General features: G+C 36.2%; 1 protein-coding gene across 1 annotated transcript; it reads left to right on the forward strand.

The window, feature by feature from the left end:
* The first annotated feature begins 553 nt into the window (after positions 1 to 553).
* On the forward strand, positions 554 to 13303 carry CYBRD1 (cytochrome b reductase 1). The gene is made up of 4 exons (XM_031599486.2): positions 554 to 1309; positions 6537 to 6745; positions 8908 to 9062; positions 9250 to 13303. The coding sequence occupies exons 1-4, from the start codon at positions 1105 to 1107 to the stop codon at positions 9548 to 9550; spliced, it is 870 nt and encodes a 289-aa protein (XP_031455346.1). The 5' UTR covers positions 554 to 1104; the 3' UTR covers positions 9551 to 13303.
* The last annotated feature ends 13267 nt before the right edge of the window (positions 13304 to 26570 follow it).

A 26570-nucleotide genomic window follows, 5' to 3' on the forward strand; every position in this document is an offset into this window, starting at 1 on the left:
ATATAAACCCCATCACCATTTCTGACATTTTTATGACATAGTCTTCCTTATTGGTATTTCATGCTCGTTTCTATTTGGATTATTTAAAACAGTTCTTTCCAGAGCAAGGCATTTAAACTTCACTAGAACACTGCTTATTGAATAGTGCAGGTGCCATTCATAATATCACCTCTATAGCTTTCAAGAATTTGCTGTGCTTCCCAGTGACTATTATTTTGAAGCTCTTGTGACTTGCAGTAGTCTTCTAAATCAGCAGTCATACATCACTGTCCATCTGGTGAAAAATGCAGCAATTCATGGTGACCAAAAGGCAGCACAGACTTCGATGAAGATTCCGGGCTTTGTGTAAGAAACTCGATCACTGTAAATACACAGTATACATGCTCTGTCCTGGAAGCTCACACATAGACATTTTCATTCAGAAACAGGAGAGGTGTTTATGTTAAATTTTAAAACTCCTTGAAAGCTATTTAAGAATAGAGAATGTAGAATGACTGTTCCTGAACACTTCTATAAGTAGGTCTCAGATATGACTAAATCGCCAAAATTTGGCAGGTCTTAATAGAACGATGCCCAAACGCTCCTACAAACTTAGCCCAGCGTCCATGTGAGAAACCGCGTTAATAGCTGTTCTACAGCAGTCGAGGAATCCAACGTGAGTTGAAGGGGATGACCACGATAAAAACCACGCTCCGAGAACAGTACACCAATGTCTTTAAGCACGCTCAGCGGTTGCACTTTCTGCGCTGCGTCTCCTTATCGCAGCAGTACTTCTGGTTTACTTCTCGGTGCTTACGGCCGCGCCGCGTTATCTCTGCAGCAGCGCTGGAGGCTCCCATCGGCGCCCCGGCTCTCCGCCACAGCCATGTGCCCGACGCCTCGGGCCCCAAGAAGGAGCGGGCGGAGCCCCGCGGACAGGTCCACTTGCAGTCGCCGTTCTGAGCGCGAAGGACCGGGCAACCCTGTACAAAATACTTGTAAAAAGCAGCGTGGCGACTGCCGGCTCGCAACAAGCGGCGCGGGGCGGCGCCGCCCGGGCACGGGGCCGAAGGAGGGCGTCAGCGAGGGCGTCCGCCTTGCCCCTCCCGCGCGGCGCTGGCGGCGATGAGCGGGGTTCCGAACATGGAGGACTACGGGCTCTTCCTGGCGCTGCTGGGCTCGGCGCTGCTGGTCGGCTTCGTTTCCGTCGTTTTCTCCCTCGTCTGGGTCTTCAACTACCGCGAAGGGCTCGGCTGGGACGGGGGCTCGGCGGAGTTCAACTGGCATCCCGTCCTCATCGTCACGGGCTTCGTCTTCATCCAGGGCATCGGTGCGTGAGGGCCCGGCGGGGCGGCGGCGGAGTGGGGCCGCGCGGGGCCGGGGCGCCGCGCGGGACGGGAGCGGCGGGACCGGGGCCGGGGCGCTGCGCGGCGCTGCCGTTCGGGAGAGCCGGCGCTCGCAGCGAGACGGGACAAAGAGTCCCTTGTCGCGAGCTTATAGCGGTGGTTTGGGTTGATTGGGCTTCTTTTTCGTGTTTTTTTTTCCTCCCTAAAAGCACTTGTTTACCCTGGCCTAGGATTTCCTTGCACTCTGAGAAAGGCTTGCGAGGTGTGTTTTCCTAGTCAGCCTGAATTTATGCGAGCTGGGAATCGAAACGCCAGCGGTGCTGCCCTAGGAAACTTTCACTCGTTTGGCTCCATCCCTTCTGGCTCGCTCCCCCGTCTCAATTCAGCACCACCGCAGCCAGACCCAGGAGCGGGGCTTGTGCCAGAGGAAATGCAGCACCGAGAACACCGCCGCAATGCATTTCATCAGCCCAGAAGCTGTATAAATTTTTTTTTGCAAAACATATATTTACAATTCGTACTTAATTCTGTTGCCTGAGTAATATAAAATGGTTATGATGAGGGGGGGGGAGGAAGTTTTTATAAAGTTTATGAACTTTTGATTGCGCAGCGTTCAGCCTTGGACTGACAGCTTTTCCCACTACACGTGCTATGTGCTCACTGTCTGTTTTCCATCACACGCCCTTTACATGCTAGGTCTTAAGGGCAAGGGTTGTTCTTTGAGGCCGACGAGAATGTTGGAATTTGAACGACATGCTTTAGCTTTTAGTAGAAGCAGCTAAATCCAAGAAAATGACTGACTTGCACACGATGCCACTGATGAATGGGTTGAGGTGAGGAAAGAAAACCGGCGGTACTCTCAGTAAAGTTTAACAAGCAGATAATGGTAGTGCCCCAGAAGTACTAACCCTGAAATTTGAGTATTTACACTAATTGCATGAAAACTAATGGGGAAATTTGGCAGAGATAACAGCTTCCAACGGTGTTTTCTGATAAAGTCAGTAACAACATTCTGGCTAGTTTCACTGATAAGAGAACGTGTGAAGAAACAGCACCAAGTTCTCAAAGAAAGGCAGGTGAAAGTTGCAGAGAATGGTGGAAATTCCTTCACGGTTTCACCACTGACTTCTCTGGGGGGAAAGAGCAAGGAGATGATTTTACTCCTCTTAAGTAACAGGAGGAATTAACTTAGAATTTCATTGTTAGCAACCTTATTTACATTTGCTTCACTGCTGAACGACATTTTGCACTCATCCAGCCAGGAAATGTGTCCAGCACATCTGGACATTCATTCCAGCAAGCGCGTTGTTTGGATCGCGCGTCCGCTCGCTCTGCAGCAGGAGCCCTGCCAGGGCTGGAAGGAGCAGGGCGGGTGGCTGCTGAGCTCTGGCTAGGCAGGGAATTTGGTCATTTGAGCACACACCACAAATTTAATATTTTCAGTGGCACCGAGGTATGTTCTGAGCTTCATGGCTTCAAGTTACAAAGAAGTTTTGAGCAATAAACAACATTCTGAAGCTGGCTCATATAATATTGCTCAATAGGTCACATAAAGTGTAACTTCTGGTTATAAATAAGCAATGAGAAACACCTGTTGACTTCACTAAATACAATTTCTTGTGATCAAACTACTGAGCTTTTCCTTCTTATAAACACAGATTTTTTTTTAATCTTATTTGTTTATTTATTTATTTATTTTGCAGACAGTAGGGGGAGGTTTTCTGCAGAATTTTCCCCTGCTCTTTTATTTCCTCTGAAACTCAGCTTACCCCCTGTTGCAGAATTAATTAGTTGCCTCAAGCCTTGTGTAGGTATTTGTAACATAAAGGAAAGTTTATCATGGCTCCAACAAACAAACAAACAAACAAAATCAAGCCAGGAATTCATTGATAGAAGAGCATTATTTGGAGTAGGAAATCCAATTAGGTAACATGAAAAGCAAAGCTGGAGACTGATGGAAAAGTCCACCATTGAATTCAAAATAATTCGGATGAGGCTGATAGCACACCTCTTTGCACACATGCAAGAAAAAGATATCCATAAGTAGCAAAAAGTAGAAAGGAATAGCTGAACAAATACTTTGGTTAAATTTGGTGCAAGATTTGAAACAGTAACCAAATCACCTGTTTCTTCTGTCCATTAAAATCTGCACAAAGGATAGAACTGTATTGCTGGTCTGTGGGAGGTAGAAGAGGTGACTGTAATAACATGGATATGAGGAATTAGATATACCCTGACAAAACTGCTATATGTATCTTGTCTACAAAATGAAAAAGCTGTAGGCACAACAATGTAAGTATTAACTATTTATAGATGAGTACCTGTAAGTAAATTATATCTGATAAAACCCTGTCAGTGCACAGTAATTGTCCAGATGGTTTTCCAAAACGGTGATAATACAGGCAGTAAAAGTCTGTGTGCATATTTGTACCATGACTCTTTTAAAGATTAAGATAGGAAAAAACATGAAAAAAATGATTTTAAGAGGGGCTTGAAGGAATAGTATAGTGTGATAAAATGGAGGAAATTAGTAAATTAAGAATTTTGCTTTCCTTTTCACGTGTAAAGGTTTTTCATAGACATCAGGGCTCCAAAGCAACATCTGCATGCTGCTTCATGTTTGGCCTGCAAATGATAACAGTTTGGTCCCCTCTCACAGGACTAATGATGAGAGCCATTATGATGTAATACAGAATAAATTATTTTCAATTCATCACCTATTAAAATCACACTAGAGAAACTACTATTTGGTCACCAGTTGTGACTGAGCGGGTTGTGAGAAGCATGCAGTCAGAAAGAAAGTGGAAGTGGTGATGGGGAAATGGGACCATGTCTTTTGGCAACAGTAAACAGTCAAATCTGCTCAAGTTAGGACGTATAACTTTACTCACAGCCCTTACTGAGAGGGGATTACAGCAAAATGTACTATCCTGTATTTGTCCTGGGCTACAGCATGCAACATTTTAATGCATGATATTGCTAACAAGTCTCCAAGCCATTAGTCTGTATTCCTTGTTTTTTTGTCATACTGTTACCAAGAGAGAAACAGATAAAAAAAAATTTCATGGTCCATAAGAGATCTAAGTTTACATGGGTGACTGGCTGTGAAGTTTGATAGTGATTTTGGAAGTTAAACCAAATTACAGTGGAATCTTAGACACCAAAGAAAAAAAATGTAGCATGGACATGATCCTTTGAGAACCAAAGCTGTAAACTGAGACCAAGATGTGTTCAGGTCAATTTGACTTCAAGATATATAGAGTCCAGTACTCCATTCCACTTGAAATAAGCTATTGACAATACTCTGGGCCATAACGTATGACAAACGACAAAGGAAGATTTGCTGGGATATAATATCCTCATAGAATGTTGAAGCCTGGTTGGGACCTTTTGGCATACCAGTTGTACAAGGTTAGAAATCATAATCATTAGTACTAAGTTAATTGCCTGATGCAGGCAATTATTTCAATATTAACAAGATATAAGATTATCATATACATTTTCTGGAACTGTTGGAGGTGGTCTTAAGCTCAAGCTGAATCACGGATATCAAATTATGTCATATAGAACTGCCAGTCATAAGTACTGCCAGACCGTCTTAAAACAAGGCTATCTTCCTCATTTTTTTATGCTGTACTATTTCCACTTTTTAAAAGTAGAAAGCTGAGAACTACCTAAATGCTGTCTGTATTTAAATATTCTAAGGGAGCTTTCATTCCAGTATTATATTTTCACACAGCATGTGAAAGCAAATATTGATTTAAAATCTACTTGTGGACTGGAAATTCCATTTGTGAACAGTATTTTCTCTGTGAACTATTTAATGGAGTGCTGTGTTTCCTGTTATACATCCAAGTCAAAATATGTATATCTAAATAGAACTTTAAAATCAATTTGTCATTTTTTATTATTATTCATTGTAATGTACAGAATTAATATCCCCCCCCCCCTTTTTTTTTTCATAAAAAGCTAGAATTACAGAGAAGCAGTGAGGAAGGTACATGAAAATTACTTAAGTAAATACGTAATCTTTGCACTTACCATGTAATACATACTATTTTCTACTGAGTGTTTGAAGCAAGAACTTATTCTAAAATCTGAAATATATTCTTATTCATTTGTTTTAGTATTGCTAATTATATAGTATTTGGATGTTATTTTATAAGAAGAAATCTTAAGTAAGGATTTGATTAATCAGATGAATGGAGATCATTCTTTTTGCCCACTCAAGGCATTATGGATGGGAAGAACAGCCTTTACTGGTCAAGGACCAGGCATGATCATAAGTATTTGTCCCCTGTTATCTTAACATACTTATGTGCTCTCACACATTCAGAAATTGTACAGGTTTGTATTCAGAAATACATGGGGCTTCAGTGATCTGGTCTAGTCTGCATGCTTACACAACAGGCAGGAGGTCAATAGTGGCAGGAAAGGAGCAGCAAGGACCCTGAAGAAAGAGCTTGGCAAGATCTCTGTGCTGTTACTACTCTTGTGGGCCATCTGGAGTCAGGTCACTGGAAATCGTTGTTTTGTTCACACCAATCAAAACACGGTATGTTATGTCACATATGCAAACATAGGCAAAAAACTTGCATTTATCTAACAGTGCTTCAAGAGTCATAGCTGCCAAATCTTTTTGTTTCTTGAGTTGGATTACGATTCCCTGATGCTGAGTAGTCTTTTCGCATTTAAAGTAGTCCTACCAATATTAATGTAATAGACACAGCTATATAAATATCACAGAATCATAGAATGGCTTAGGTTGGTTGGAAGGGGCTTTAAAGATCACCTAGCTCCAGCTGCCATGACCAAGGTTGCCAGCCACTACTTCAAACTGCCCAGGGCCTCATACAACCTGGCTTTGAACACCCTCAGGGATGGGACATCCATAGGTATTCTGGATAGTATGTGCCAGTGCCCTTTAACCCACAGAATCATACAGTTGTTTAGGTTGGATGTAAATAGCATTACCCAAATTTGCAAAGAGAATAGATATTTTAAAAAAATATTGCACACTGTCTCAGTTTGTTATCTTCTGAACATAAGAATTGGGCCTTGTTCTAATAATCATTCATAATCTTCTAAAAGAAGATAAAAGGTTTGATTTTCTCTGATTTACAATGGAAATATATGAATGATGTGTAATTATTAAAATCTTAGAGAAGTTACACTGTAAGGAATAAAATCTTCTTTCTGTTCTTTCTTCAGCCATTATTGTGTACAGGTTGCCATGGACCTGGAAGTGCAGCAAACTCCTAATGAAGTTCATACACGCTGGATTAAATACCATAGCTATGATTCTTGCAATTGTTTCTATGGTAGCTGTGTTTGACTACCACAATGCCAGGAGCATCCCCAACATGTACAGTCTGCACAGCTGGATTGGGCTGACTGCTGTTATATTTTATTCTCTTCAGGTCAGAATTTGTGTTTATAAATCAGTTGAAAAGTTAAAGAATGTGTTGAGTAAAAGTACAATAGCCCCTACAATAATAAGACGTTGTATTCTGGAATGCACTCTATTTTATATTCTGTGATTTGGCAAATCATCATGTAAATGAGCAATTACTGGATCCCTGACTTCAAAGAAAAATGTATTTTAAAGCATATTTTGTTTACTCGCTGGGTTTATTTATTGTGATTCAATTTGTTGGCAGCATATTTAAACACGGTTAGAACTTCTATTGAGAAATTCTCAAACAAAGTAACTGAGATCTCATTTATTACAACAGGGAAAATGGTGTTCCTTAAACAGCAGTACTTTGATAAATGTCCACGTGCATGTTTTTAACTGTTTGTATTGCCAGAAAGTTAGATTTATCTTATCTAAATTGAGTTAACTTATGTTTTGCATTTGATGTAGAAGGAGAGCAGGGATGCCCCAGTATTTAGCACACATATACAGGTGTGATGTTTTAGCACATAGAATTCTGAAGTCTCCATATTCTATAATTACACTTTAGAAATAAAAAAAACAATCAACCAGGAAGGAAATCCTACATATGGAACATTTATTAAGTCAGCTTTACAGTCCAGAGCAATTCTAGTAACCTGATAGATCAGGACCAGAGTTATCTCGATGCTGTTTATTCAGTTTAAAACTTTGCACACCAAGAATCTGCACTTTTAACTTCCAGGGTTTTTTTTTAATTTCATTCCATGAAATTGTATTTCAGAAGTAAAGGCAATTTGTGTTAGAGTCTCTTAAATCTTAACGGAGAAGGAAAAGCAGTAAACAATTGCTTTTCCTTGTCTTCTTTAATAACGTTTTTATTGAACGCGTACTAAGTGAGTATTTGTAATGATAATTGACTTGATTTAGCTGAAATTGCATCTTTTTAATGTTTAAGCCACTTTTTGCTTAACTTGCATCATTTTCATTAAATGAAAGCTCAAACAAGTTAGTTTATTTAAGGGAGTTATCTCTTTGTGGTCAGGTTCAGACTTTAAAATGAATATTAAGAAAAAATGGAAGAAACATTTGTCTCACCAAGTACAGCCTTTATTTGAAACTATTATTTACTTTATATTTATTTACTTTAAATAATAAAAGTATAGCACAGCAGACTTCTTTAAATAAAAATTAATCTAGCAAAACTCTCAAATTACCACTGAAAATCTGATGTAATTAAAAAAGAGAAACTAAACTTTGAATATAGCCTTTATTTTGTTCCTTTAATTTGTGATGCTTAACTTCTTAGCCAAATGAAATGAAAAATCATAACGATCTGGTTATCAAGCACTGAATGTACTCAGCTAAGGGATTTGGGTTCTGGATTTCTATTCTTCACTGCTCAGGCAAGGAGGTACAAGGAATAGTGCTGAAATAATAGTACTTTAACACCTAGGAAAAAAAGAAGGCATACTGCAGCATTGATAATCATATACTTTATACTTTTTTTTTTTTTTAATGCAAAATAAAGAAACAGCAACAAAAGAAAATATGGAAAAGTAACTTGAGTGCCTGTGGCTGAACCCATATGACATGGTGGTGCTCTCTTCCATCACAGAATTAACACTGATGGGAGGACCTGTGGCCCTTGAACAACCTGACACTACCCACACGCATCTTCACTTTAAATGCCAACAGACCTCTGCCCTTCTAGAGGAGGGTAGTTTAACTTACTTAAAGCTCTAAAAGGGTGAAATTCTTTAGGCCACTCAAGTCAAAATGTTAAACTCCATTCTGATCTTCATTTATGTATAAATCTGAACAGAAGGGGAGAAAAGGACTTAAAATTGAAGGGACTCTGAAAATGTAGTCATCCATTTAATATCTTATTTATATTACTGATAGTAAATAGTTGTGTTTACAGTACTCAGATAAGTAGCAATTTTAGTTTTAGATACTGGTATGAGGTGGAATTATTTATAAAATATTTTACGTCTGCTTTCCAGATGATGATCCAGAATGATTGCTTTGGTATTGTAAGAATACATTAAAAAATAAAAATACCAATTCCTGTGAATATTTTAACTGAAAATCAAAAAAATTCAGTTTTTTATATACTTCAATTTTGCTTCAGAAGTGCAGCTTGTTTCCCATATAGCTTTAACTATGAATATGTTTTGTGTTTAGCTTTTCTTAGGTTTTGCTATCTTCCTACTCCCATTTGCTCCAGTATCTCTCCGAGCAGCTCTCATGCCAATACACGTTTATTCAGGGCTCCTCATCTTTGTAACAGTGATTGCAGCAGCTCTCATGGGAATCACAGAGAAACTTTTATTTGCACTGTAAGCATTCTTTTTTCACTTGTTTATTAAATTTATTCATTGCATACTGTAATTCTCCTTGGCAGAATAATAACAATCCGGTATTGAGAGAGCGCTTTGTTTTAAGAAGACCTCTTATCTATTAGGAGACTACTGGTTTAGACTTGAATTGTCTTTAAAACAATTGTCTCTTCTTCTCCTTCCAAAGGAATAGTACTGTGTACAGTACATCCCCACCAGAGGGGATTTTTGTCAACTGCCTCGGTCTCTTGATTGTCATATTTGGTGCACTTATTTTGTGGATGGCAAGCAGGCCCCATTGGAAGCGCCCACCAGAAGAGAATGCTAAAGTTCAGCAGCCCAAAGGAGGAGCTCCTGAAGGCATGGAAGCAGAATCTACAATGACAGATGGCAGTAATGCAGACAAATCTGACGTGGGGTTCAACAGTGAAGCAGCCAGAAAACGAAACTTCAAACTTGATGAAGCAGGGCAACGATCAACAATGTAAAGAAAATATATGCAGTAACAGTACTGCTAAACCACCAAAAAAAAGCCTCTGTTCCTTCCAGTTGTTATGTGAATATATACAATGTGTCCCAAACACTTTGTATTGGTTCATACTCAGTCCTCACTCAAAAAATTGAGAGCACGGATAGCATCACATATTGGGAAAACGTTTTCCATCTCCCTTCTTAAATTAATATGTCTAAGAGTCATGAAGAGTTACTGAGACTGAATTCTGATAGATATTAAAAGGTATGAGAGAAAGTTGTGAAATATAGCAGAAAACAGAATTTAGCCATTAGGACATAGCTTTTTTTTGCTAACGTTCACTTTTCTGAAGTCATGAACTATCACATTGATTAACCCCTCTTCAACTGCTAAGAGCTGCAGGATTTGAGGTTAGTCAGCACTTGGCTGAGTTGCACTATAAAGTCCTTTAATCTAAAATTTTGAATTCAAATAAAGAAATTAACAGCTTGCCCTGATATCTTCATGATATGTTCTGTGTTTAAAGCCTTCTCAGTTTTTGTTTGTATTTTTTAAATCTAAATGTACCTGCTGACTTTTTTTTTTTAAATCAGCTCCACCAAATACATTGTATAGACAACATATCATTATTGAAATCTTTGGAAATCGTAAAACTTCCAAGAATCTGTCTTATTTTGAAAGGCATAGAAACACACTTAGGAAAAAAAAATGCATCACTTAAACCAGGACTTCTATCCCAGAAGGCCATGGTTTACTCTCTTGATTTGATTGCACCTTGTTCCTTGGCATTAGACTGGAAATTAGTAAGTTAGAAAACAGAACAGACCGGTAGCAGACTCAGAGAAGAAAGGAGCTTGAACTGAGAAATGTTTTCTGCCAAGAAACAACTGAGCTTTGCTGATTGGACTGAAATATTACCAACTAACTGAAAGCTAGTTGTAGTATTTACATTCTGGTGCCACAACCATCATCATCACCAAAACAAAGACATTCTTTAGTCTACATATAACTACATATAAACTCTATGACTTATCTTTTTTGAAATTTAAGTCTTAAATAATGCAATTCAAGTCTCTGCTGGCACTTTACTTTTATAGCTCTTTAAGTAATCAGAGTATTAATGCGTTATGCTCATTCAGTTCTTCCACAGATATAAAATATGCTTTTTTTTTTTTTACTACCATAGAAGAATTACAGTATATTATTTTGATTGCACATTTTCAGAATTATGAGCCTTTGTATTATAATCTCTATAAAAGTCATCTTGGAAACTGCAATACCTGTTCCAAAGAACTAGATATAGGCAGTTTCAGATAGCAGATTGTTTTTTTATTATTTTTTGTAAATAACTACATAAATTTGCATCTATATCAGCATCTCATTTCCTGTTATTTGATTTTTTTAATATTTAACTGTTTGAGTGCAGTACAGAAAACTAGTATTGCAATTTTAGAAAAAACTTCTGCTCTACTATTTGGTACTCAAGGACTACATCCCAGAGTTCTGTTTTCACTTACTACATGTTTGGGTGTCTAAGACCCTTTCAGCATTGGTTTCATTTGAGAAAACACATGCTTTTAAATGCCTTACTACAGCATTCAGAAATGCAAGAAGGAAATACCATCCTATTGTGTGAGCACTTATCCAGTCCCATAGCATACAGCGGATTGGACAGTTTTTTTCCCTTGTTTTTCAAGCATAGGTTTTTCTACATTCTATACAGTTGACTGCTTTCTCTAACCTAGCTTCAGCATAAAATCCAACTACTATTGATAGTAGCATTATGAAAGAAAAAGAGCACTAGTTTTACCTGAAATTAGTGCTCAGCTGTTAGGACATGATTACTTTATGCATCTCATTATTCTTCTGGAGCATACTAAGCTATGTTACCTTCTTTCTTGTTATCTCCTTATATTCTGCTAAAACTAGACTGCTTTTCTGATGAAGTCAGTAAGCATTTTACAGCTGATGGATTCCCAGTTAGTCTTTGTGAGAGATGTTCTGGTAATGCTTTTAAAGTGTGAGACAATGTATGCAGTTCAAAACAGGTTGTTTTAAGTTGGCATGTATTACGCTGTTGCTGCGCCTCATCTACCACTGAAAATGAGCTCATTCGATGCTTGCACAGCACTAAGTCATCTAATAAAAGGTGTGCAAGGCAGAGCCTTGTCCAAGGACTGATCTAGAAGAAACTCTTAACTGTACACTATGTTGGGAAGAAAAGAAAAAATCCTTAGCATCTCTTACTTTTTATTACAATATTGACTTGGATGCATCAGAGTTCCGTATGCTGTTTGAAATTAAGCTACAGTAATTAATATGACCTTGGATTCCCGTTTTGTTCCATGCACTGGTCAAGAGTAATGATACTTCCATTCTAGAAATTACAGTCACAAGCAGATAACCAGTGATAGTTCATTTGCATGAAGCATGAATTTGACTGCTTTGAATTTTGGAAGGTCCCTGCAAGATGCAGTAGTTCTGAGTTCCTAAAATCTTGCTCTACCTTAGTGTGTGCAATTTAAAATAGACTGAACATACTACAGACTATCAGCTTCTGTTCTAAACTGATTAAAAAGATCTTGAGGTACTCAAGATCTAACTAACACAAGGTTAGTTCAAGTGCTAAGTAAAATTACATACAACTTCAGAAATCAATTTCCTTTGGAAAAAACACACTGCTCCAAGTGCTTCTCAGAGTGGCCTTCCATCACATTTTCTTTCATACGGTGTTTTTAAACCTACAATTACACATTGAAGCACCAGCACAAGAAATAACAAGTTATATTTTCAAAATGAAACTTGAAATTCTAATTTTTTACCAGGATTTTTTTTTGCATATATTTTTGCATATACATGACAAGATTGTATAGCTTACATTCCAGGTTGGGATTCCTGTAAAAACTTAGGACATTCCAAAACCTAACACTAACAGTATATTAAAGATATCTGAAAAGTAACTATTTTTGATGTAGTTGTCTTGCAGTACTGAGCATAGAAAAAGTGGTGGTTTTTTCCCTAACATTAATGAAACTGAAAAATGCTGGTGCAAATAAGATATTAAAATAGAACATACACTAATTATGTGCACACATTTTACTACATGTAGAAAGCATATGATATTGTAAATACGTATTACTTGTATACATGGATATTTTATTGAAAGACTAGCAGATATTGCCAAATATTTTCCAATACAGAAGACTATCATCTTATCCTATTTCAGAAAATTTTCTGTTTCTAACTGTTCATAAGAACTTAAAGAATTATCTTATTGTTTTGTTATCTGCCATACTTACTTGCAGATTAAAAGAAATGTTCAATTACAATGTATATTTTCCTTATTCTTTTTTATGTTAATAAAATAGATTTTTCAAGCTAACAATACCACTGAATACAGATCTATATTATGGTACTAAAACAACTGTCAGTTTGGTAAAAGATTGAATTACTTTTATGATTGCATTTTTTTTTTGAAAACACAAACAGGATTTCTCATTTTTTCTTAAGATACTACAAGTGTTTCTCATGATATTCCACATGAAATGTACGCATGGTGTAGTATTAGAAGGCTAAAGTACAGTCATTGTATAATAAAAAGCAAAGGAATTCACTGTATAAAGAAAGAATCTGCGTTACATTTGGTCATAACAGGAGTTTCTCATTAACTTTTTTAATCTGTTAACAATGGCATAAATCAGTCATGAGATTACCACAGCAAATAAGAAAAGATTATCATTTCTGATACATAACTGTAAAGTGGTCACATAACATGCTATAAGAGCCAAATACCCTTAGATAAATAACATCAGATAAACTGAGCACAGCGTAAGGTTTTGACTCATGGAATCCTGCAACCCAACTGAACTGATATAAAAATCATTCTCCAAGTTACTCAGTGATAGGTTATTGACCATGAAATGCTATAAACAAAGAAATCTGTAACAAAGTAAGAATCCAACTATAATCTTATGCTTTGTAATACGATTAATTGGAAAATCTAAAAGTGTAAAGAATACAGATTACTCCTGAATATCATATAGTTGTTTGCTAAAACCTTCCAATGTGACCATCATGGAAGAGCTTAAAAAAATACGATCACCATAGCAGAACATTTTCCACAGTCAAATTTTAGTTTGCTGTATCCAAACCAATTTGTTGTTGCTTATAACAACTTCTCTTACCATCTCATGTGGGCTGGGTTTCCTGGTAAAATAACAAATGCCTTTTCAATATGTTGGCCATTTCAAAATTCAATACAAGCTCAATTATAATCATACTTAAAGAGAGGACTTCAAGTTTTGACAGGAGGACTGAATTTGTGGGTAGGAGAATCTTTGGGGTTCTTTTTTCCCCCCCACAAATACTTGATGGAATTCTTATGTACAGATTTGTGCACTGTATTATGGTATGACCAGCACCTTTGATCTCTGTAAGACTAGTAGGCAGTAATGAAGTTTTACCACACAGGAACAGCCAAATCTTAGACAACAAAATAGATGAAAATAATTCTACTAATGCAGCTATGAGAAGAAAGGAACCAAAATGAGAAAATCCAGTTACTACTGTGCAGATATCAGAACTCTAAACAAATGACAAGGTGATAGATAACTCTGAGACCAACTTTAGCATTTGTGATCACCACAGTCTACCAACCAACATATGCTAGCTTGAGACTTCACTTCATAGTTGCATCTATGGTCACATGTACTGTTGTACTGACTACTCCCTGCCTCTCACATTGCCTCTGAATTAGGCAAACTGGTTCTTCTGGCACAGGAATTCAGGCTGTGGCCCATGAAGTTCCATATGGATTTACCTTAAACTTTATACTCTAGTATTTTAACTAGAAAGTGTTATTTGTATGACTCCTCTGAACAGCCTATAAGGATAATCCCAGTTGAATCATTAGTTCTCACTGGATCTAATTCATTCACCTTTACTTCAGCTGAATGGTAGGAGTGCCAAAGAACTGAACTGAATAAGGCTAAGCCTTGTAATTAAGGTTTCTGTTATACAGACTGGCATCCTAAAACTAATCTGATGATTAAGAGCGCTATGGACTTGACCATTCTTTTCTGCTAGGAAGAAAAGATGTTAACTCCTACATAATGATCAAGTTTTACATATGGGTCATTTTAATTCTATTTCACTTTCTTCTAGTATAGCTTTAGTTTAATATAATAGTAGATGCAACTTCTCCTAAAACATACTCTTATTATATTGAATCGAAAAATTGCTATATGCTACCCCACAAAGGGGTAAAATTCCTTCTACCTAGGCATTTTGTAGTAATATGTGGCATACTGATGCCTTTAATGCAAATGTATAATTTCTATTTCAGTTTATTCTCGACTGGAAAATAATGTATCACATCTAATCAAATCAAGGGCTATGGCACAGCATCAAATAACAATTAAAAACATGAAGCATTAAGCTGAGACTGTAGTTACTATACATACATCTTCTCCATTCTTTAAGTCACCAAAATTACCAGTCAGGACTCCCTAGTCTTTTGCTAGCTCAACAGGTATGCTATTTAAAATCTATGAACTACAAAAAACACCAAGTCCCTACTTTGCCCAGCACCAGTTAAGTCAAGAAGTAGGTATTAATAGACATGTCAGAAAAATCGATAACATTTATGAAAATGCTTGCAATTCAAATTTCAATTTTCAGCAGTATTTTGTTCAAAATTCCATCTATCTCCACTAAACATCTGCAAGACATTATTAAACAAGTAAATTTTTGAATATGCTTGTAGCAGATCCTTTGATTTTCATTCCCTGCATACACAACCACTAATCCACTAGATGGCAAGCTCTACCAAACTGGCCTCTGTCAGATGCTAATCTGTTGCTGCTTTAGATGATATGTCATCTGTCTTAAAATAAGTTTGGCCAAGATAAAAAACAGTTATGTCAGTTTTACACTCTTCTAAAGCGGCCAACTAAACTATAATATTTCTTCATCCTTTCAATACTGGAAACTGTAGTGCCCTACACCATCTCAAACTTCTGTACCAGTACAAGCTCAGTTAAAAGAAACAATGACAAGAACACAAGAGCATGAAAATGTAAGGAAAAGGTCATATGCAAGATACAAAAGTATCAGGAATTGAGAAAAACAGGAACTTCTAGCACTTCAGCCATTTGATCTTGTAGCCTTGCATAGAAGTTGGCCCCCAAAAAAAGAGAACACTAGAGCCAATTGCAAATAACCCAAAAATCAAGTTCTCCCCTCTGAACTATGTTAACAGTTTAGTCAGATAGAATAAACAGACTTTGTATGCGTGTCTTCTGTTAAATTCCACTGAATATCTTAAACCACTGAAGCTATTTTGGACTGCTGCACTGGTGCCACTTTGGGATTTGACTTGCTTACTTCCCAGGCCATCTATACTGTAAGATGTTTTTGTCTCTTACAGGTGACTTATGGCAGCTATTGCCTAGTGTTAGAACAGTGGGAGCACGCATTTAGGGCACAAAGTCTTCCACAAAGCTAAGTACTCCAGTTTGAGTGGCAAAATCCAGCATAGAACTGATTTTCCAGGATATGACTGTCATTACTGTTGCAACTGAAATTTCCAGTTGTAACTCAGGTACCAACACAGAAATAAATATTGGAACCCCTATAAAGGGATCTAACTATACCTGCACATGCTTTCAGCTCTTCCCAGCAACACCAAGATCATAGTCTTAATTTAACAGGTGATAACAATCCTATGAAGGCTTCACACATTTTCCCTACAAACTGCATTATTTCACACTTGATATCATTAATCTTCCCATCAAATTACATATACGCTGTTCACTAAATAGCATTTCTCTTATTCCAAACTTTCATCTCTAGGTCTTCCAAGGACATTTTACTCTTAACTCTATTTCTGAAACCTCTGACCTACCCAGGCATAATCTTACTATCGCTGAGTACACTTTCTGCATTTTACAATCCTTGTAAATCATTCTCTCATTTTGATAAGGATACATCAATTTAGTACAAATAAGATACTAATGCCTTAAAAGACTAATTCACTACAAAGTAACCTCTTGTGGAATGTAAGAACTGGATACAAGGACATTTTGTACATCAGTCCAACACATTCAAATTCCATTACAAGCCACACACCTAGGTTCAACATGTTGTCATATGTTTACATGATAGGTCAGTTATTCACATCATACTTGGTATTCTTTTCCTTACCTCTACACATTAGCAATTATAACACCCATAATAAAATTACTAGTAACATTTCTGAATGTGTAGAAGTGTCATAACAAAGGACACACTGATTTTCTACCTTACAAAATAATTGAATTCAAAATTTCATTTTAGAGTTTGTCTTTAGGTATGATATGCAAAATCCATTCCACCGGCTACGTCCAACAATTTCTGTTACTTTAAATCCATAATTTCAGGTCTGACCCACTTTGAGAGATGACAGCCTGGATGTAGAACACTAGGAAAAGCAGTAACTTCAATTTGTTCTCTGCACAAAATTGTTTATTCAGAAAAAGGTTTTGAAATAAAATGCTTCGGAAGGCCGGCAAGCCTGCTGAATGAGTTGTTACTCTTTGAAAGAACATTACTTTAAAAATTACAAGAAAATCTGAGTGTTTTAATAAGTGGAACTCATGAGAGAAAATAAATGGAAGAGTTTGAGAGGGCATCTTGGTTATTTTTCCTCCTGGGGCTGCCTGCTGCTCTTACATGGAATTTTCCTGCTGATTTGGCTTTTTATTCTGCTGTGAGACTGGCACTCAGATTTACATGATTGCTTTGGAGAGGAGCTAGATTTTGCATAAGGAAGATAACTGCTTTTTTCCTAGGGAGAGACAGAAAAGCAAAGGACAGAGTGGAGCATGTGGACAATATTGTCTGCATCTACATTCTTGGTATAGTACTTTATTGAGCCTCTATTTTAGATTATGCTGTGTCTAATAAAAGACTGGATAGCTATCTCAAGTCAGTACAGACAAGCAACCACAGGTAAACAAGATCACAGATAAGCAAATAAACTATTTGTTTTAATGCTAGTGTCCAGCTCTAACAACGTGCTGTTTATGTATAGAGTTGACCATGGTGCATCTCAGAACACCTGTGTAATCAAGGAAAACTCATTAGAATTTACCATGTGGAGATTTGCCTTATATGCAGGGTTTTCCAGTAAAGAAGAGTGATTGTAGAACTGTGCACAATTACAGCTATTTTAGCAATCATCACCGTCTGCACATTCTTTGACTCTGGATTACATGCTCTGAAGGTTAAAACAATGGGTAAGATCTTTGCTAATGAGGCAGACTGTGTAACATCAAATCATTTACAGATAGTTTTCATTAATCTTACAGTACTCTGCAGAACACAACGCTGTGAGATACTGAAATGTATCTGTATTGTAGCACAAGGAACTTCATGACCAAAGCAAGACTCCAGAGAAAGAGGACTGCTTCTGAGAGCAGAAGGCAGTTGGAGAGAATTTAGCATTGAGAGGGAAGAGGCCTTGAAATGCAATTAACAGACTAACCAAATTATTAATAATTTTTCTAATTAAATACACTGAATAAATAATAAATACGTGATTTAGTTTTAAGTAAAACAAGAAGAAAAACACCTACCAAGTCTCATTATGAGAGGAAGAGACAGTATCATACAACTTAAGCAAATATTCTAGAGTTTCTATAGAAAAATGGGTAGGAAATCCTACTGTTTTTTTTTTTGTTGTTGTTGTTTTTGTTGTTTTTTTTTTTTAATTGTGTAGACAACATTTTAGGCTGTCATTAAATCACCTAACCACAAAGAATAACTGATTTTATGTTTTTGCATCTTGCTGACTACACAGTTATGATTATTTCACAAAATTTAATTCTTAAATGTAATGGAACCTTTTTGTTGTGCCTGTAACAGTTCTGGTTTTGCTGCTACATAGCAACAACATATTTCTGACATTCAGTTATCATCTGCAAAAGCTTCAAAGGGAATTTCATGAAATAAAGTGTCACCATAGGGCCACTAATAATAATTACTTGATATTTTTGCATATTATCTTTAGTAACACAGTTTCTTGAAAAGAAATTTTAGTACATCTTTACATTTGTGCAATACAGACAAGCTTCTGGGTCTTTAGATGTTTATGTGAAGAACTGACACTACCTAAAGGCTTTGTGAACTCTCCATTCTGCTGAGGCTCCCCTGAAAATTGAATTATTTTGAAGAGAAACCCAGGAACCTGATAAAAGACTACAAAATTACTACAAGGATTAGGGCAGATTAGTTAGAATTAATTTATCTCACAGAACAACTTATTTTCTTCTCTAAACAGTTTGGGGAGTTATATTCCACCTCCTCCCCACCCCCCTTTTAGAAATGAGTTTTTGTTACAAAATCTAACTCCTGCTACATCACATTTAATTTCTCTTTAGTGGAGAGGAGAACACTACAGGGAACAAGTGCCCTTATTTCTCCCTTCTCTGATTTCTCTGGTTGGCTAATGAGAATGTTAATGACAAACCTCAGTGCAAGTTCAGGTTAGCCTTTAAACAGTAATTCCTGTATCAGAAATCATGTCTTGGATATACAGGAAAAAAAGTTAGGCGGTATTCTTCCTATATTCTAGGAGACACACAGATCCAAATAGCAATTAAGCAATTTTGTAAAAAACACCTTATTTATAAACTGAATTTATCTTCTGGCTGCTTTTGATCATTGGATTTTTATACTTTTTTCTGTAACTAAAGGTTCTTCTACTACTCATTAGTTTTCTATATCATCATTTATAATTATAACTAAGTAAACTCATTATCTTTTCTATGAAAAGAAATGGAAAATTGCTATAAAAAGGCAGATTGTAAGGAAAAAGTGTTTGTTGTTCTGTCCAGAATGAAAAAACCTATCTTGACAAATTGAATACAGAGGAGGATCACTTTATACCCCTGGTCTTACAGAGAGCTATAACCAAGCTAAACCCCATAATAGCTCAAGTTTGGGCTTATCACTGCTACCTAAAGATATTTCTATATTCTCAGTATGTTCCAACAGCATCCAGCACACTCAGTACAGAGGCAGAGCAAGTTCACATTTTTCCCTGCAAAATACGACATAAAAGTATCCAATACACAACAACAGTGGAAGAATTTCTTATAATTTCATCTCAAAAATAAAGCTCTTAGTTTTGTAAAGATTTTGAATAAAGTCAACTTTTGCAACAGCATAACAAGTTATTTCATTTCTAGTTCTGGACATTTTCACTCATTCATACATTTCAGAGCACAGCCAGTATGAAACTGCCAGCATCTGGCAACACTTCTTTGCCTCATTTCTTTTATACATTTGCAGCAAAAGTCAGGGAGGTGACATTATGAAGATGAAAGCCAGTTCATCAGATCATTAGATCCTATTTCCACCCAACACAGAAACCCGTACAAATGAGATTTTTTAAAAAGAACTAAGCAGCCATGATTACAGTTAGAAATACTACTAGGAGAACCTTCTGAAAAGAAAGGAAAGAGTGCCAAAATAAACTAAGCACTATACATAACTTATATACACACAGCACATCAGTGGAAACTAGCTAGAAATACAGTGTTTTCTTAAGAAATACGAAAAAAGTTGTTAAAACTCTACAATACATGTGCTAACTGGATTTCAAGGGGAAGAACAGAAGATTCACTGCCATCTTACCAGCATTCTGCACTGCTACTGCATTATTAGTTGAGTCCCATTGAGCTATTTTTACAAAATGAAGATCATATATCCTATAAGAATACATACATACTGCAAGGATATCTTTATTATATTATTGTGTGTGTTTCATACAGAGTGAAAAGTGCCTTGGAGATGAACATGAGCTTATAGCAGCACGTAATGCCTTCTTTTGCTATCACTACCACCTAGATCAGTCATCTATTCAACTGGAAATTTAGAGACATCAGACAGTGCTTTATCTATTAATTAAATATCAGTGGCTAACCAGATCATTGTACATTCATTTTAGGGCACTCTGTTTTGTTCTGTATGACTGAAGTTCCTTATTACTGGCAAGGGATTGTTTCTTTAGACATGACTCCTTCTGACAGCTCTCCTTGACTCCTAACAGTCATTCTCTTGTTTTCCTTCTCCCCAGCTCCTACCAGCAGGCAGTCCACTACCAAGTTCCAGTATTCAGACCTGGATTGAGGAGCTAGTTCAGTTTCTGGTAAAACACACAAAATGGACAAAAGAAATAAGCTACTGTTGCCCATGGTCCATTCATATCTTCTGACATCTTATTTGGGTATACTTTATTCTGTGTTTGGAACATACAGATTTCTGCACTGCCAAACAAATACTGAAGTGTTACAGATGCTTTGTGTATGTTACTTTTCATTCTGCTTGACTCCAAGGATGGATATACTCACAGGAAAAGCTTACCTACTCACTTTGTTTAAACAGATTTTTATTGAAATGTTTAGCAATTAAAAAGACTTGCAGCAGAAGTACCAGCGTAGCATCCAATCTTATTAATATGTAGGTAGTCACAGATAATTCAAAGTTGCATGGAAGGACAATGAAGTGAAGAAAATAAACAGGTAGGTGACTTCTATAGTTGCTTTCTGTCTCAGAGAACAGTACTGCCTGCACTTACTACTACTACAGAATGCCATAACCATTTTATAATCCCCAAGCAAGTAATGATCAATAACTGCAGAAGTCTTACAAAGTAAGTTAAATGTTCTTGTTTTGTTTCCTCTAATGTTCTACAGTACAAGATAGGTACTACTTCTCAAACTGAAATTTCCAAGTATTAAGATCCCTGAAGTTATGAACTCCAAATATTAACTACAAGAAATTGAGTTATTTCAAGTTCACAGATATAAGTTCCCTAAATCTGACAGTACTTAACATGCAATCAACCTATTAAAAAAAATTAGTGAATTCATAAATTTCAACAGCTCTGTGATCACAGATAAATCCTACACTTTCATTTTGCCATTACATATCCTACTACGTATCTACTTCTTTGGTTTTGGGTTTTGTGAGAATTTTGAATGTTGGCTTTTATTGTTTTTGTTGTTTTTAAGTACAGAGCTAGCTTTCACAGCCCCATATAGCAAAATATTTCCCTTGGCTCACATAGTTTTTTTGGCTGTAGAAATTTCCCACCTTTTTGTTGATGTAAGATTCTGCAATACTACAGTTATTCAAAATGGAAAATTGGACTGCTTTGAGTCAGACACAATATTTGTATATTTAAGTGGGTTTTTTTAAACCAACTCATTTCCCTTGAACTTTAAAGCCTGTAGAATCATTATCTCAAAACGGAGATGAAGCAGAAAATCTTTTAATTAAGTTTGAAAAAGTAAATAACTCCTTGTGATGTTTGTTCTTTTTCTCTCCTTATATTTTGTATTGACAATTGTATTACTTCCTTAGAAAAGTCATGTTTAAACATATACAATAACAATATTTTATGTATCTACGTAGAGCAAGAGTAGCTAAATGAAGAACGGCTAAGTGAACTGTCTACTTTGAGTCAATACATCTCTTAAAACAAAAAAATAACATGCAGCTGTGCAGGTGCCCACACACACACGAACGGCCAGCTAATGCTAGTAAACTTTTTAGGAGATGCACAGAATCAGAAATTGTTTTGAAATATTTAGACTTCAGAACGTAAAAGTAAAAATCTTTTAGACATCTACACACATCTAAAACTTACGTACATAAAATTGGAGATTTTATCCCAGCAAGCATTTGAGCCTACAGTTTGTCACAGTCCAGAAAGTACAGACAAACTTTAAAACCTTAAAATGTTATCTACAATCATAAAACATGCTGAATTATCGTTTCTGTCAAGTGTCAAATAACCTTTTATTCTGGACTATTAAATAACACACACAACAGCCTAATAAATCACCTTCAACTGTATAAGCAATTGACTTCCAGGTGGATTACAGAGGGGTATTAGTTCAACATGCCATGTTCCATTAATGTGCTTCAAATGATTAAATCTTCTGAAAATGGCTTAGAGATTACAGGCCATGGAAATCTGCACCCACAGCAACATTCCATGTGTATCCACATTTCCTGTTGACATTTAAGCTATTTTACAAATTTGCAACACTGTGTAAGCAATGGACTATCAGAAGCTTCAAAGCTTACATTCAAAGTCTTACTGCAGCCACAGAACATAACTGTTAAGTCTTTTATGACATGCTGGCTTACAAACCAATTAAAAAAAACATTCTGGCTGATGGTACATCTTGTTTAAATTTTTTTTTCCTCAACTATACCGAGAGAAGGAACATTTCAAGATTTTTGGTCCAAAGACAACACGTTTATAATTTTTGTACTTGGTGCTAGCATCATAAAATAAAAAAATACAGTCTGGATTTCAATATGCATTTTGCTCTGAGATATTTTTAATCCATTAAAGCACAGCTGCGTTCTTCCTCTGAAATAAAGGCATAGAGGGATTCTACAAATACTGTCCATGTGTCAAAGACATAAATCCAACGTCTGTTATCTCCATGAAATGATTTTTTCTTTACTCTGACTCACTTGTCTAATGAACCGAAAGTTAAACTTCTTTCTCATATATGCCACCTATAACTAAGATTGATAGGGTTAAAGTAGCTTTAATTGCCATCGTTCAGTTTGTACGTTTGAATGGAACCGACTTCTAAATGCAAGGCAGTAATTAATATTCACAGCTTTAGAAACATTCTAAAATTCAGTTAACAACCTTAGAAGGATTTATCTGCATAACAAAACACCAGAGGAGTAAATACAGAAGTATTACTCTGCACAACTGCCTTTTTGGGGTTTTTTTAGTGTGCATTTAAGCTTAGGTTGTTTTCTGTCAGTTTGAGAGCACTAATCCTTATATTCTATTCATAAGGAAAATATCTACACGTAAGATACAAGTATCTGCTGTCATTTTAGTATTGCTTAGTGGTAGACTGATCACAGCACACTAAAAAGTTGTCTCAACTGTTAGGATACAATTTTGCCAGCTCTCTGGAGCTCTTCCATTAAAACTGTCTAGTTCTGTGACATTTACCTCAATCTGACAGTGATCTCAGCATATCAGTGACCGGAGCACTGTGATGTTTACCAAAAGCCTACAGAACTGGACAGTTTTAACCTACCATAGTACACTATTCTTTCTTAGCACTAACCTGTTTATCTCAGTCCAATTAATATTATGCTTGATTCACACAATCCTTGAGCAAAGAACTGTCTTTTGGCATACCCTTTGCACAGGAAAGTCTTTGATCATGAACATGGCCCATACAAGTAATACAAACAAATAATAAGAAAGCTTTTCACTGAATTCAATACACAAGGCATCAATTTCTGACTTGAAAACTCATTTCAACTACGACTGCAGGTCTAAGGTGACCAGGCCTACATTTTACAATAAGAGCATCTTCACACTGCTCCAAAGATTATATCATTAATATTTCTGCTTTGCTTGAAACAAACACTCTTACTGGATGTTTTATTAACATTCCACAAGCCAATGTTGTTGATTATAGTGTTATCACACAAACACAGCCATTTGTTACAGAATAAAGAAAAGATTCTTTTTGTTTATGTTTCACTAGGTCAAAAAGAACTGGCAAAGAAGCACTGCAATTCATTTCTATGTTACTGGAAACAGTTTTCATAAACATGAAGCTTCTTTTCTGGTTATATCAAAGAACATCAGATATGATGTCAGAGGGCTTACCTATTTAGCTTTCATCAACTTGATGTTATGTTTATGTTTCCTAGCTGCTGTTTTAAGTTTTATAACAACATTAAAGACTGGCAAAAATAACTTTAACATATTTTACCTGGACTCTCCTACATAGTTCTGGTTGCTGGGATATTCTGCAAAGAAGTCTGACTCAACAAGAACACGAGGATGGTTTATCATATACAAAACAATAATTCACTAGTACTGCACATCCAGACAAGACTGAAAATAATCAAGATACAAAGGCTTGCAAAATTAACAGAATAGTCATAACTTGTGCATCTGTGTTCTCTATGAATTCAATTAATGAAACTCCAATGTGAGTGAATGAAAAGAATATATTCTGTTTTACAGTAAGATCTCAAATTCTGATTTGTATCTGATACCTCTACCCTGAGGCTTCAGAAAATTCCTTTCATACCTCCTCAGCCTCCTGACACGCATTCTGGTTGCCTGTTCTTTGCTTTAGCCAGCCTCTTTCCACTTCAAGCAAAATATTAAATAAAACACTTTTCCTTGAATGCTTATCCTCTCTTTTTTCAGCTAATACTGTTACTATTGCAAGCTCCCACATTTGTTTGCAGTTTAGAACCTTCTATTTTCCTATCAAGACATTTCAGAACAGTATTTATTTTAAAACATTTAAAAAATCAGAAATTCTATGTTCAAGCTTATCCTATACTATAGAAAACTCAGAACACCAAGGTCTGAGCAGTATTCTGAAACAAGTCCTTTGAGCATATGGGAAACCTAAGGAGCACACACCTTACATTACAGTACAGAGATCTTGGGCCTACTGATGACAGAACCTGCAGACTCCCTTTTAGCTCTCTGGGGAGTCCTATAATTTCAGATGCAATAGTCCACAGTTCAATTTCTTGCTGGAGTGGATTCTTCACAAGTAGAAATAAACCTTGATTTAACCTCACTTGGATACACTCCTGTATTTCATACTGGCAGTGTAGCTTAGAAAAATATTTATTCTTGCCAGAATGCACTTCTACATTAGCAGATATTGTTATATGGTTGAAGCGCTTTCATTGCATGACCTTCCTTTCATTAACTTAAAATAACTTTCCAAAATAATTATTTCTAGGCTAGTATTTCTCATGCTTGTTCTCAGAATAGAGGTCTAATCTTACCATTCTCAATTTGAAGAGAATGTATTCAGTTGAGGATTAGGCTTTAAACATATCCTGATATAGTTGTTTTTCTAAATTGTCACCAACGACAAAAGTTCCTCACTGCCACTCTCATTTCTTGTTCTCCCCTTCCTTATGATAACTGAAATAGCACTTTTTTCTTTTGAAATTCCTTATGAAGCTCTTCCCTGGTTGAAGTTAAGATATTTAGAGCATACTGTGACTACACTCACTGTCTGAGTTTCTAAAATAACCCCAATACCTGTATTGCATGGATTATTTGTAATTTTATGTATCGTATACATTAATTGATACATTCCCTATATCAAAGAATTTTAATATAATCATAAATGTATGAATTGTTTCAATTATGTTAATATATTAAATTCTTGAAATAGATGTTAATGCTGTACCTCTGAATCTATGAAAGCTAGAAAACTAGTCAAGATTTCAAAACAATATGCTATTTCCTAAGTAAATACAGCACAAGGTATCAAAACATAACAGCACTATACGATCTTGTGGTCAACACAGCATCTAACAACACAACTTAAGGAAACAGATTACTGACCCTGGAATACAGTAGATCAAGATGGTAAAAATGAAAAATTAGTTTTTGCAAACCTTATGTTATGCCACTTGTCAGCCTGTGTCATGCACTCTTCAGCCATCGAGTCCCCTGTGAACAATGGAAGATTGAGTAAATCACAACTTCTATAATAAAAATTGTTTAGTCTTTCTTTATGATAAAAATCTATGGCAATTCACTCTAACTAGACTCAAATTTAGTATTGGTTATGAAACTTCTAAAGCATTTCCAACACTTTCATATTCAGTCAGAATTTTCAGTTGATGCAGTATCACATAGAAATCCTGTTTTCAATATATTTCAGTCGAATGCTCAATACACCAATTTCTGATCTCACAGCTTCCTTGTATTATTCTTCAAAGCACAGGAACAATTCAGAGACACAAAGAGCCACATCAACATTGAGCCTTACATGTTTCAGTAAATAAAACAAAGGGATTTGACAACTCCAGCAATAACTTAGTCTTTTTAGATAAATAAAAAAGCCAGTAAATTAGAAATACTTTCATTTTAGACAATATTGTGAAATTTAAATAAAATGAACTCCACTGGTTAACAGATTGGTTTCTAACAGTAATTTAGAGAT

Source organism: Phasianus colchicus, chromosome 7 (assembly GCF_987193195.1).
Source record: "Phasianus colchicus chromosome 7, bPhaCol1.hap1.1, whole genome shotgun sequence".
NCBI lineage: Eukaryota > Metazoa > Chordata > Aves > Galliformes > Phasianidae > Phasianus > Phasianus colchicus.